Here is a 14,758-nt window from a genome sequence, read left to right as displayed (position 1 = left end):
CATGTTATTTCAGTTTGATCTAAATAATACTTTTTCCCCTGCTGCTGTTGGAAGATGCCACTGTACACATTACATTAAAAGACTGCTTAAAACCAGACCCTCCATTATAAGCATCTGAAAATAGCAGTTGTATCTGTTGTTTTGCCTGCCTGGATCTCGTGATTTTTGGTTTTGTTCGCTGCCCTAACCCAGTCCAAGCCACAGATACCACACAAATCCAGCCCAGTCAACCCCAGCAACATCAAAACCCATCTGGGTCTCTGAAGTGATTTCTGCTAATGATGAAGTTTGAGCCAGCTCTGGCATACTTCACCAAGGCGTTATGGAAGCCTTGTTGCAGTTATTCTCTGTTAAATGCCATGTGTTACTCTGAAAGCAAGTCATAATTTTATTATCAGCCAAAGAGCAACAGTTTATGATTGCAGGAACTGAAATCTTTATGCGCTGTAACAATCAGTGCCAGACATGAGACGTTGGGAGAACTGATCCAGCAGCTTAGATTGTTTCAACTTCTTTGGTTTCTAAATCACTTGTCAAAGGAATGTGGGAGCAGACTGCTTAAAGTTCTCCTGGGAACAGTGTAAGAGTGCTTTCGTTCCTCCTTCCTTCCCTCACGTGTGATCACCCCTTTAAAGAGTTTGCAAGGAAAAGCAGCAGTACTGATATTCTCCTTTATGTACCTGACATAAAGGGAATTACATGCCACAACAGCAGAAGCATTATTAATTCCTGTAAAACCTTGTGCTACATTTGAACACCGTGCCCTTTCTGAGCACAGCCCTCAAGCTGATGGCAGCAGACCTTACTAACCTTTCTGCTAGCAAACCTGTCTTCACAGAAATGAAATTTCTGGAAGCAGGACTGGCAGACACACCGTATCCATAACCTCATTTAAACAGCACATTAATATGTGAGCTCAAAATACACCTTTTTAGAGAGGTAATTAGCTTTAACTGCACAGAGCACAGGTTAAACGAAGAGTATAAAGTTACCAGCAGCTACTTCCTGTTGCCTCTTCACTATCCGCTCACTTCCCATTTAATCCCCTCCACAGACACACTCCAGAAATATGAAAGTTGGCAGATATCTGATGCAAATATTTGCTAAATTAGCTTCAAGATTCTCATGCTCTTATTAAAGACTGATACATCATTGATATTTTACACTTATTCAAGAAACTACTCAAAATAAATGTTCCTAATCACATTTCACATTAGAATGGACAGATATTTTATATTTATACATAGTAAAAACCCAAGAGAGCACTTGCATTTGTATTCATGTGTGTATATGTATAGACAGGCAGGAATTTGCAGGAAAAGCACACACAGACTAAAACAGATTTTAAAAGAATAAGGAGAAAATGTGCTTCTTTTGTGACACATAAATCCATATTCTAATTTTAACAACAGCCTATTCTGAGGGATCTAGTAATATCTCATTCATAGATTTTTCTAACACTGAAAAAGAAATACTCGAATCATAAAAAAAATCTAAAAGCTGACAAAAACAAAGTGATTTTTTCAAAGTAATGAGAGAACTGCATAAACCTACATTTAAGAAAAGAACGACAATCTATGTCTGGGCAGTTAATCAACAAATTTAACAAAATTAATAGCTTTGCCTTTTAAACAAACCCATCCTTTTAGCAGAGTAACAGGCACAGAAGAAAACCACCACCATTTTTACCCGAGACAAAGGCATCCCGAGAGGTCTCATACAGTTACCCCGATGAAGAATCACTTAAGTGCAGATCTGGTGCAGAAAAGTTTTCCCTTTAAAGCCCAGCATGGTAAACAAGAGCCTCTCCTTTCCTTTGCTATACGTTACCATGCAGGATTTGTTTTGTTGCACTGCAATCCCCGGAAGGCACAAGCACATGCCAGAATCTATTGCCATTTGCCGAAAGTTTGATCCTAGAGTTTCATTTTTAAAGACAAAGACAGCTGATTTACCCCCCCCTCCCTAAGCCTCCTCCTCCTACACCAAGGCATGTCTTTAATTCACTTCTCATGAAGAAACTCACACTATTTAAAGTCTGAGGCACTGAATTGGTTTCTTTTCGCGAAGCAGAGAATCCTCCCTGAGATTTTGCTAAATGTGTGTTCAGAAAGAGGAAACAAAGGCCAGCAAATCACTTACCCTCTTTAGCCACGTGAAGTGCTTGTAAATATCAATCTCACCATCCATGCTTTGGGCCCATCTCAGCAGTCACATTCCCAGGGTTAAAAGAAACTTTTGGAAGCAAGCGCTCTGCTTTGTTCTACAGGATGTAGCTGTGATTTCTTCCCCTTTCAACCCTCAACTTCTGAAATCTTCAATGGCTGGTCATATTTTAAGCAGAATCCCCTGCCCCTGTCCCACAGTCTTATCCCAAAGGCTTCTCACAGATGTATATATAACACACAACTGTATAAACTTCAGGCTCCCCCCCAAACATCTGGTTTTTTTAAACAGCAGATCGGTTTGCAGCAAGAACAATGCAACCCTAAAAACTTTAAAAAGATAACTTGCTAAATTATTTTTTAAAGGATCTTTCAAAATCCTTTAAAGCATAAATCTGCAGGAACTCTTCCTCTTTAATGCTGAATAACAAGCTAAAAATTATTAAGCTGTCACTGAGAAACTATTCTCAAGTAATGCTTTCTCTGGCTTTCTGTTTCAAGAGTGGCTGGAACTCATTACCAAAGACCCCCTATTTCCTGTCTCTGTTCTGCTCACTGTTTATCATAACACTACTCAGCCTTCTCGATTTATTTCAGGCTCAGACTAAACCTAAAAATAAGTTCTGCTCTTTGAATTACTTGCCTGTCCTCTCAAAAGACATTATAAAAGGGGAGGAATTCAAAGACGATCCTGTGAATAAGATAATGATCCCATAAATACTGCTATTGCCAAAGAGGCGATTTTCCATCCTAACAGAAGATGATGATATCCTTCCAAGATATTTGTCTGCTCCTGCTGAAGCTGAAATTTCACAGCATGGCAACTTTTCAAACTTGCAACACCAAGACAAATACGTGTGCAACGCAATGCTCTGGCAGGAAGGGAGGTTTAAAGTGTTGTCTGTTATTGCGGTGTCCTCTAGTGCCTCCACACAGCAGTTATCCATAACGTCTAATTTTTCCCAATAAACTCCAGTTTCCAGTGTTGTTTCTGCCCCTAGTTCAGAGTGGCTTTGGCCTTTTACCAGGCAGCTGTTTGTTACACACACAAGGACAACTGCCTCTTCAGACCCAAAGGCAGCTGCCTCCACGAAATCTTTGTGATCATCTCAGAACATTTGCTTATCTCCTCACTGCCTTCAGATCCTACAGCCAGACTGACCCCTGGGCTTAGGGAGCCATCAACCAGCAGCTGGGGAGAACCAGTGTCAAAGCTGCCCATGGTACGAACGTTATATACAAAAAGGACTCAAAATCTGAGCTGTAGAAAGCCTTTCCTACAGGGACCTGCCTCACTCAGGCACCCACCCACATTCCAGACTGGGGAAGCCACAGATCCGTGACAAATTTGTTCAAGGGGATGTGTTTTTTTTTAATATTGCAACCATTCTTGGTCCTTTTGACCCAATGGAGCTCTTTTGAGAACTTCCCACAACACAAAACAAGAGGGAAGGATATAAACCTGGAACTTTCAGTTCCCTTCATGTATTTATTATCTGTTCTTACCTAAAGTCACACGACAAGAAAAAATGACGATTTTTAGCAAGTCACTGCTACAAGTCTTCTAAAGGTGCTGAGATATCTAAAATCACCAGTAAGTGTGAGGAGAAAAGAACTGCCCAAAAGCAATGCTACGAGATAGATCTGACTTGGGTTGCCCTGAGCATAGAATATACTTATTTTATGCTGTCTGAAAGTGGATGAGAGCAGTTATTTCTTGAATAGCTAATATTATCTGGAAAAAATCTTAATACTTCATCAACAGTGCATTAAAAACCAAAAAATCCTTAATAGAGTACATTTCCCTGTGCATGACAGCCTCTGTCATGGCTGACAAGCTGGAGACTGAATAGGGGTTTTCTTGACATTAAACAAGAATGCCCAACAGTATAAAGCACTTTTTTCCCCCAAAAGTCCTTATTATCTAATTATGGAGATGAGCAAATACATCAAACTTTATCTCACAGCATTGCATATCCCATAATACCAGCACTATGGTGCCTTAAAGTTCCACATTTCTTCCATTTCAAAACATTGGCTCTAAGACTCCCATTTCAGCCTTCTTCAGGGAAGAAGGAAATACCTCTCTTAACACACTCCACCACACTTTATCAGCTAATGATTGTGTTTTGAACTTTAAAAACTACAGAAAAGCTGTGTTATTAAACTTCCTAGTGTCCCAGCATAGCATCTGCATTTAGGTTAGGATTCATTTCCCCTTTTAAAAATATTAAAAATGACAACATACCTTGTCACTTGTGCTGGAGATCATGAGAAGGTGCCTTGATTTCTGTTAGTCATTCTTCCTGATTAAAAGGTGAGTGTCTGAATTTTCTGCATCTTATCAGCCAGAATGTTGACAGCATACATTCCAGACAGTCACATGCTCACTGGGAGCCTCTCACCTGTATACTGAACTTTACATCCTGCTTGAGCTTTGGCCTGAAACTCTCAGAAACCAGCTGAATGCAAATCAATTGCCCCAGATTTGCTTAGAATGCTTTTCCATTTCTCTGGGAAAGCAGGTTAACTTCTCTGGGCAGAAAAAAAGGAAAATACGTTGCAGTCTCAGCATTGCTTCATCAGGTTACCACCGTATATGTTTCTTAGTTGTGTAGCTCTTCACTTAGTTTCTGGTTCAGTAGAGAGGTAAAAAACAAAGAAGAAAAAGCTACCCAACTTCCACTCCAGAACCACCACCCTCAAGTGTTACCCCAGAGGGAGGCTGATCCAGCTTTTGTACTCTTGCCCCTGTCAAATTTCTCCCCGTCTGTTTTCTCCAGAGCTCTCCTCCAAAAAAAGTGCACACACATTATGACAATGCAAATGCAAAGTAGGGCAGTAAAATATTTCAAGATAATAAAGTTTATATACTCCATAAGCTGCATGATAACCCATCAGGGTTTTTGCCAGTTCCATACTTCCAGAGAAAACTGCTGACTACTGCCAGACATGATTGGACTAAAAACTCCATTTGCAGAACACCAAAGGTGCCAGCCCAAGAACTTTTAGCAATTTTGTATTTTTGTGCTGATACCCAACCAACAAAGCCTGCGCAGCTAAGTGAACCATTACTTCTAGTCAGCATGTCAAATACTTCAAACAAGGCTTGAAGTCTCTTTTAAATAGTGAGCAAACATGCTGCAAGAGCTTTGAAACTGCAAGCAAAAATGTTTTAAATGATCAACTATACTTCTCATGTCCTTCCATTTAAGACTATTAAGAGACAAGAAAACACCCAAAAATCCTCTTAGAGCTGTGGAGGGAAAGGCACTGTCTGGTGTTTTCCCTCTTCTACCAACACTGAGCTGAAGAAGCACAGAGCTGTTTGCTTTTCCGTCACTTTCCCCCCTCTTTCTCCCACCCAGCTAGGCTCCTGTGGACACCAAAAATTATATTCCTTAGGATTGTTTTAGCAATTTTACATTTTACTTGTGATAAAATACAGGTTTTGGTGCAGCACAAATGCAAACGGTCATTCTTGTTCTATTGCCTCTGAATCTCCTAGGCAATTAAAGGGCAAAGGAATAGGAGGACTCAGAGCAGTCCTCCAGGTCTTCCTTTTCATCAATAACTTCTAGATTGTTCTGGTTTCAAGTCCCATCAGCCCCTGAAAACACTAAAAGAACTTACACTAGCTCTCTTAGGCCAAGAAATGAAGTGTCCAGTTTTGCATCTTCCCAGCCTCATCAGGGGAGCCCAGTGAGGATGGCCATGCTACAAAAATGTACTAATTCCCAAGAATTATTATGTTAATTAATGTTAATATTATTAAATTAATTAATTATTGATATTAATCAATACTAATAATTAACAAATTATGATGAATTGGAACCATTACTATATTAATATTTTATATGATTATTAATTAATAATATTAATTAAGAATTATTATCAACTTTTCCTACATCTCTTCCTCTGTGTTTGTTTTTTTTTTTTTTAATTTTTTTCCCCAATCCTAGTGTCTGGGCTGCTGTCTGGGAAACAAAGGGATTATGACCAGATTTTAAACGGGAAAATGTTTTCAGCATGCCAATTCACATGTGTTATTTTCATGGTGCAGAAAAATGTGAGAACTACAGAGTGAAAAAAGAGAGAGAAAATATGGGAACAATTGTGTATAGAGAAACTCAGGACACATGTGTAGAAGACACTGGGGGAAGAAATCCCCTTTTCATAGCAAAAATGGCTTCAGGAATCTAGATGAAGTATTTTCAGTGAGAAAATTTGTCTTAGAGTATTAATTGTGACTGACTGATAATGTCAATGTGATAGAGAAAGAGGAAACTCTTGGAACAAAATTTAAAAAAATACACTGCATTCTGTAGATGAGCATGTTTGCTTTGCTTGTGATAATTAAAAAAAATAAACAGTATCCTGGGAAACAGACAAGAAATAACATTTTGCAGATGCACAAACAAATAATCCTTTCCAACCATAAGACACACTCAATCCTAACGCCATAATTGGTTGATTAAAATCAATAATCAGACTTGACTCGGAGTCAAACAGAGGTAGATGTCCATGAGTTGCCTGTGGTGGTTACCCCTCAGCCCTGTTCCACGTTGGTGACCTTGCAGCAGGTGCTGCCATGCCTGGAGCCATGCCCACGTCACAGATCTATTGTGTTTCTAAGTTTGATGTTTTCTACCAGTTCTGTAATGGTCCATCCCTTTACGCCCCATTTTCCCCATGGCTTTACCCTGAACTACCCCTTCCCTTGTGTGCCAATCCCCTCCTCCTTCCCTGATGTCAATCTCTCACGAGTTTGCTGGATCATTCCCCTCTCCCCTCCCTGGTGCTTTGTCCATCACTCGACTCCCCATCCCACTCATCCAGAACCTTCCCCAAAGGGCGTTGAGTGATTGGACAGGTGTGGGAACTCAAAATGTTTCAGACATTTTTGGATGTTCCGGGCCCAGGTCAGAAGCATTTGAGACCCTGGCAGGCAGCTGCAAACAGCTGTGATTTTGGGTTTGAACTATGGAATGATTTACCAACCTTGCAGGAAGAACAAGAAGTCACAAAAGTTTAGATATTAGAGTAGAAGTAGTTACAAAGTAAAGGGAAGAATTTTTGAGTGCTCTACAGGGGGGTTTTGGTTTTGTACATGGGGGTCAGAGGTTTTAAGGTGGAGGGATTTGGGCCTGTCCTGTCCTCCCTCTTTCTTCTTCCTTACCTCCATGATCTTGGTGATGTTGGCACTCACAGATTGGTTTAGAGTAGAAAAGCACCATTTAATATAGGTAATAGGTATTGGGAAAAAACTGTAACCATGTAACATGTAATGTACCATATAAAAGATAGAAAAGCACCATTTAATACAGGTAATAGGCATTGGGGGAAAGCTGTAACCATGTAATGCACCATATAAAAGAGATGCACCATATAAAAGAGAGCAGCAGCCCTGGGCAGGGGAGAAGAAGCAGTCGGGGTCAGAGAGGATGTCAGGGTGTGTGTGTGCCTCTGCCTGAGCTGTGAGCAAACCACAGCAGCCCCAGAAGAAAATCTTTTAGATAGCTTGCAATAAACTGCCTTGAGACCAGACAACAGAGACTGCTGAGTTTTCTTTGGAAGCACGGGCTGGAGGAGAGACTTTTCCACCACACGGAGCCACCCCCAACCTAGGGGTGAGCTCTGGCAGGCAGGAGCCAGGGTCCCTCCTTCCACCTCCCTATTGAATTCCCCATGTGTCTGTCTCCCCACTTCCCAGTCCCTGGAATATTCCCTTTGATGGCTGGGTGATCTCCCCCATGTTTCCACCCCCGTTTATGTTGTGCTGCACAGCCCAGGCAAGGCTGGTTCCCCTGGGCTGTGGATCTCCCTGGAGCTCTCCTCAATAAACCTGGACTGGAGTCGACTCCTCACTTCCACCATCATCACAACCACCTCACCCAGCACGGCCAAAAGCCTGAGCCACCCTCCTGGGACACAGGAGAGTGGCACAGCCACACACGTCCCCAGCACTGCCATGTCCCCTCTGGTCACTGCTCCAGCAATGAGCAGCTCCCTTCCCTTGGCTGGCATAAAGGATGTATTTATTGCTGGTTCTGAGCTGAAGTTTCTGTCTGTTCACTCATCCCCAGGCATTTGCACATTCTTGGCAGTTTCACACATTCCTCACCATGTGCTGAAATGCTTTGTCTAGCCTAAGCTCTACAAGAGCTGTGCCGTTTTTTTTTTTAATTTTTTATTTTTTTTGCGTAAGAAACCTGAGTTCTCTGTTTTCACCCAAAATCTAAAAAATATTTTCCACTTAACAGAGCATCAGCATTACTGTGAACACTTTCCCTAATTATATGCAGAGTACACTGTTACCTAAAGAAAAAATTTAAAGACACTTATTTTCATCTTACCACGCAGCACATTAAAATAAGTCAGGTTTCGTTTCCTGTCTCAAATGCTTCAAAGCACTGCTGAAACAACTAAACCTGCAATAAAGGAGGATGTGAGACATTTGAAATAGGATATTTACCTGCATACACACCAATAACATTACCAGGTAACAGTTTGCCTCTCCTTGCTATGATGCACATCAGATTTTTCTCTTCTAAATTTCAGAATGGAAAAAAATAGTAAAAAAATCCCAGAATAAGCTGCAGATACACTTTTAAAAGTCCTCATTTGCTATAAGGAATAGAAAAATATTGTTTTCATTTTTTTTTCTTAAGCATATCATTACTGAGAAAAATTAACCCTATTGTTTCCAACTTCTGGAAAAGAACAGGATGCAAACATGTTTAGAAAATTTGTTCAAAATAAGTGGGGTTTTCCCCCATTTTTAAATGGTCACAAAATCTGAAAAAATATTTAGTTTTGTTTTATCAGCCCAATAATCCAAAAGAGAATGAAATAACTTTGGTGAGGGTACAATATTGCTATGTTTGTCATAAATAATAAGATGTAGCAAATTGCAATATGTCAACCTATCCATCCAAATTGGGTGAAATGTGAAGAGGATTTATATAGAGAAGTACTTCAAAGTTATGCCCTTCGTCTATTATTCAAATAATGCCTCCACATCAATACAGTGACCTTTTAAAACTAAGTTTTGTCTCCAGTTTCTCTACATAACCTCTACACCTTTTCTGTCAACACCATCGTTTAAGGAAACAATTCCCTCTTACCAACCCCTCTGTTAATTACTTTATGGAAAACAATTTCCAGTGCTTCCTGTAGCTCCACTTGAAAAAAGCGTTTATGCATGAGTGTTCGTTAAATGAATAGAGTATATAACATTTAAATCAGTGAAAAGTAATGCAGCTGGAGATTGTAGTGAGAGATCAGGAGATGGGATGGAAAAGGGACTCCATGCATAGAATCAGACACAAAAGGAAAGATGAATTAATGGGATATTCAGACATTTAGTGCAAAGGAAGGCACTGAAGCCAAGAGCTGAATGAGACTTGTACAAATGGAACTGAATAAATTGTATTTTTGAAGGATAACATGCAATTTCAGTACAAAATCATGGCTTCCTACAGAATATTCTGCTGTCAGCATCATGGTGTGCATAAGCCACTTTGCTGAGGATTGCACCTGTGGGCAAACTTCACCCATGTCTTGAAAAATTGAAATATTGAAAAAATTACATAAAATACAGCCCCTGCTGTTACAGCAGGAATGTCACCTATCTTCCATGAGTACTCTCAGCCTCAAACCAAAACTCAATCCTGTTTAAGCACTTCTGGTCACTGTAGTTTAGGGTGGCTTTGTTAAACATTACTGATCATTATAAGGGTTAAGGAAAATGACATTTTAAGGAAGAGATCTAAATCAGCCCTATCCACTGCAAAACTGATTTAAATTTCTCTAAGTTCATCATGTGGAGGAGACCATTCTTCTTCTGAGAGCTACTGCAGTGAGCAGTCGTAGTCAGAGGTGATGGGGTTGATTCTTCCCAGACAAAGCAACCACAGAATGTGGCAAGCACATTCTTCTCTGTCTCAGGATTTTTTATAGAGGAGCACAGAGAGAAATGAAAGAGAAAACAATTTCTATTTCTGCTCCTTGTTTTTCCTATGTGGAATGTGTTTGGAGAATTGTTTACCTGGGGTGAGTGCTTGGTTGGATTCTGGTGAGGATTGTTTGAGCCTGATGGCCAATCCAACCCACCTGGGGCTGGGGTCTCCAGAGAGGGTCAGGAGTTGTTAGTTAGATATGGTAGTTAGAAAAAGTAGGTTTGTAGTTTTAGTATCTCCTTTAAATAGTATATTAATGTAATTATAGTATAGTTATAATAAAGAAATCATTCAGCCTTCTGAACTGGAGGCAGACATCATCATTTCTTCCCACTGGGTTCACCTGCATTTACAATAACAAAACATTGGAAAAATTAGGCCTGGTTTAGTAAAGTTCCATGCAAGCTCTATACACCAGCAATTCCAAGGCATTCTAGCATTACTAAATGGCTGAACACATGAAGGGCACCTCTCTGCTGGCTCCAATGTCCTGTGAATTTCTCTGATACACCTGGGGAACCCTGAAAGGACCAGATTTTCCAGTTCAGGCCTTTTTTGCATCACCAGTTCACCGAGAGGGATCTGGAGCTCTGAAGAGGAATGGGATATTCAATTTTCAACTCAGTCCTTCTCAGAAAACAGAGCTCATCTAATGTTTCAAGCTGGCAAAAATAAACATGAATGCTCATGGTATGACTGCATTTCTATGCTGTCCCAAGCAGGCTCTCCTGCTCCCTTTTCAATCTAACATGTGTTGATCTCCCTTGGCAGTGGGGAGATCCAGCTATAAATATCTCCATCAGGACTCCCAGCAGTTGAGTTCTGCAGTCAGATCTCCCAGCAGATAAATGACTTTAACTGGTATTGCTCAGAATCATTCCCTTCTCACTCAGCTGTTGCTGAAAAATACTATTGAAGCTTTTATAAAAGCCTGTTTCTAATTGCATGGAAGTGCCCTGAACTCAGTCATTTTCTGCCTCTCCTCTGGATGGATAGCCCTGTGAAATGAATCTTGGACAAAAGTGAAATAGAGAGGCCAGTGATTAGGTTTCAGCAGAGCACTTTAACACATGCTTAAAATAAAACTTTGAAGTGACTTCAAAACCCCACAAGCTCCATCAAGTCAGAATTCTGAACTGGGCTTTACTGTTTTCACTCAAGTCTTTGCTTAGATATGGGGGAAAAATATTCCTTGATTTTAACCCACAGTGGGAACAATCTCTTTTGAACATTAATTATGAGTGAATAGTAACCAAGACTGTAAAGAATTTATCCTGTTTGTGCTAAAAAGTCTCTGGTTTTATCACTGAAGAACGGGTCCTCAAAAGCAACAAGGCACAGCACAAATAAGGCAAATCACATTTATTAGAAATTGCCTCTACCACACATTCCTCTACTATTTCTTCTTCTCTTCTCTCCATTTCCTCAAATTGAGAATATTATTTAGAAAGATTTTCAGAGACAAGCTTCCAGAAAAGCTTTGAATAATCAGGAAAATACTAATAAGTTCTCAAGAATTGGCATTTTAATGCTCATTATATAAAGCTGTGTGATGGAGTGGATTGCTTTAAATATAGATGCTCCACTAGGAGGAAGATCATGTTTTGCAATCCTAAAAATGAGGCTTAAGGTCCATTGTAAGAACATAAGTGTTCCTCTTTGCTCAAAAAAGGATTGCATAAAGGATTCTATTTGGATAGAATAAAACCCAGAATGAACAGTGTGGAAATTCATTTAGAGTTATGAAGCTGTAACTAAATATTAAAGTCTCTCACAGCTCACAAAGCCAAATTGTCACTGCACAGTTAATTTTTAATGTTGAAATTACTATCTGCTTTGTGATAGGTGGTCACATGGTCACTGGCAATACTGAAATATTTAACAAGAAACATGGATACTATCCACAAATTTGTTTTGTACAAACTCTCCCAGATAATCCCTAGGTCTCTGTGTTGTTAAGGCCAAAGAATTTACAGTTATAAAGCCATATAAAACACTTCAGACATTCTTTTCAAGGTGAAAGTTTTTAATACAATTCTTAAGTAGTTAAAAGTCTGTAATTAATCATGTTCACTTCCATTTTAGGTTTGTCAAAAGATTTGTGCAACTACAGCAGCTATAAAATCCTCATTCTATGATACAGAATCTTTCCAAATTCAGTGCTTTGTCAAACCCATTTTATCTATCTCAAAGCAGGGACATCACAGTTACTGTGTCCAGTTATTCTGTAAACTCAGGAACATGAATGGATCATAGATTCCAGATCACAGAAACAGAAAAAAAAAAAAAAAAAAAAAAGTCCTTTTCAAAAAGAACACCTTTGGTTCAATAGATGCTGTGCCTTGATCTTAGAGGAAACACCAAATCACTATTGGCTCCATAAGAAAAAGGAATTCAGCAGCTGCTCTCAAAAGAGTTAATAGGGAAGGTAATATCAGGTATGAAACATGAGGCCTAAAGTTTTCCTATTCTAGACATATCTAAATTTCCCCATATCTTTGGTATTCACATCTAGAGCAGACAGGACAAAAAAAAAAAAAATAAAAGTTACCATTGGTTTAAAAAAAAAAAAATTAAATTAATCTGAAACATCACATGGTGATATTTCATGCCTGATAAATTCCAGAGTTTGGTGCTATGGACCTGAAGGAAGGTGAGACCAGCTGTAGTATCTATAATCAGCACAGAAACTTCCTGGCTGATCAGTGACAAACCCGTGGGCCTCAAAGCTGGCCAAAGGCTAGACTCCACAGCCTTTATTTATTTATTTATTTGGAGTTGCAGTTCACATTAAGTGGCAATTCCCAAAGCTGCAAAGCTACTTGAGCTATGAGGTTATGAAGATTGCTAATGCAGAAGGAGCACCCCAGACAACCACTGGGAATTTTATCCTGTAATTTGCTTCAGCCCAAAAACTGGCAGTCAAATGCTGCTGTTTGATACTATCCAGCAGGAATGAGCCTCCAGTCTTCCTTCTGCCTTCCCTTTCTCTGGTTTCTCAGCCAAGCAACACAGGGCAGTGGCAAAACACATATTCAAATTATTTTCATTAGGCTCATTGCTTGTATTCTTGATCAGCGATGGCAGCTGAAATGATTTTTATTACCATTTTCAACCACACACTGAAGTGAAGGAGAAAAACACACTTTTCTTGAAAGAAGCATACTCATCTGCTTTCCAAAACATGAAATGGCTCTTTGTGTCTTTAGTTTCTAATGTGTACCTAATCAGGATAAGCTGGGAATATTTTTGCTGCCCATTCGAGTAAAATGTTAGAAACGGAGCAATTGGTGTTTCTAACAGCTATTGAAGCTATTCAGTGACATGCTAGAGCAGCTCTGCAGCTTCAAAGGAAGGTGCATAAACCCCAAAAATAAACAGATGTGGAATTAATCACTCACAAAAGAAAATCCCTCTCCATTTATAGCTGTTATTTAACCTGTAACAACTCTAAACAATAAAATCTCAAGGGAATTATTTCACGATTCGCTGTTTGCTGCATACATTTCACATACAATGTTTATTGCAATTCAAATACTGCTATTGATATTAAACAGTTTTATGTAATAAAATAAACATAAAATGTTTTATGTAATGCTTCAGTTGAATACAACAATTAAAATCCACTCCAAATCTCTGTGCTCAGTTATTTATCCTACACTTTAGACAGAATGCTTAGAAGAGACACTTAGGATCTTGTTGTGCCACATCTGAGTGGTTTTTTTTTAATTATATTACAGCATTTCATAGAGTAATGATCACCAAACTGTTTTTGAGGCTCCAGTGTGAATGGATTCTCTGAGATGCAGAATTCTCATTCTTTAGAACACACTACCTCAGCTATCCTGACATATGACACATATTAAGTGTCATGTTTCATAGCTCTGGGCTAGAATGAAGGACATTTCAGTATGGGACACAACTATAAAATACATCTTCCATTTCACTTATTGAGCTGAATTTTATCAGATTTCTTCCATGGAAATTATATGCATTCTTGCAAATTATTTGCATAAAAAAAGATACAAGGAAGGTCTTGAAATACATAAGATTATTCTCCATTTTCAAATAATAGTCACAACAACTATGCACTACCCTTCCTTGATGCAGAGCAGTGCAGAATATTTTAAAAGCAATCACCTCTCTGTGCTGCACTAGAGATACTCCAAACCACATCTTCCCTGTTTTCTTGGTTCTGAATCCAGACTGCCCAATTCATTTGTGAAATGAACACTACTCTTGATACAGGTCCAATTTTACTGGTAACAACTCTGAAAATTTGTTTTTTATGTATTAAACTCATTTCTTAGCTATCATAAAGATTAGAAAAATCATTAGAATTTCTGCTGAGGCAAGCATTTGTTAAGAGCTGGCCTAAGGATATCTAAATTCAAAATCTAACACTGTAAATGCAAATGAAACAGATGTGGAATTAATTGCCTACACCTTTAGCTTTCAAAGCTGTGACCAAATTCTCATTCCTTTCTGTCATGTGGGCCCAAAGAGGATTTTCCAGCCTCTGTGAAGAATGCCAAGGAGCCAGCAGTTGACGAGCTCAGACAAAAGGAGAGATTTTTTTAGGTTTTTGATTATTCACATTAAATTGTTCACAAACAAAAGCAGCCACTTTTC

At 39.2% G+C, this 14,758-nt stretch overlaps 1 protein-coding gene across 45 annotated transcripts in view; it reads right to left on the bottom strand.

Annotated features, from left to right (window-relative positions):
• PPFIBP2 (PPFIB scaffold protein 2) overlaps positions 1–14,758 on the bottom strand; it is a 96,440-nt gene that overhangs the window by 48,308 nt on the left and 33,374 nt on the right. For 3 of the 45 annotated variants that reach the window (XM_085579684.1, XM_085579696.1, XM_085579698.1), the window contains exon 1: positions 1,690–1,938. The exons of 28 other annotated variants lie outside the window; for them this stretch is intronic. In XM_085579684.1, coding sequence (XP_085435810.1) covers positions 1,690–1,719 — 30 coding nt within the window. In that variant the 5' untranslated portion in view covers positions 1,720–1,938. Of the gene's footprint in view, positions 1–1,689; positions 1,978–2,142; positions 4,385–4,413; positions 4,701–8,521; positions 8,549–14,758 lie in introns of those variants that run through there. 14 more of the 45 variants (XM_085579687.1, XM_085579697.1, XM_085579695.1 and 11 more) reach the window with 11 other exon arrangements.

Source organism: Lonchura striata, chromosome 5, assembly GCF_050655825.1.
Source record: "Lonchura striata isolate lonStrDom1 chromosome 5, ASM5065582v1, whole genome shotgun sequence".
Taxonomy (NCBI): domain Eukaryota; kingdom Metazoa; phylum Chordata; class Aves; order Passeriformes; family Estrildidae; genus Lonchura; species Lonchura striata.
This window is presented reverse-complemented; position numbering and strand designations above follow the sequence as displayed.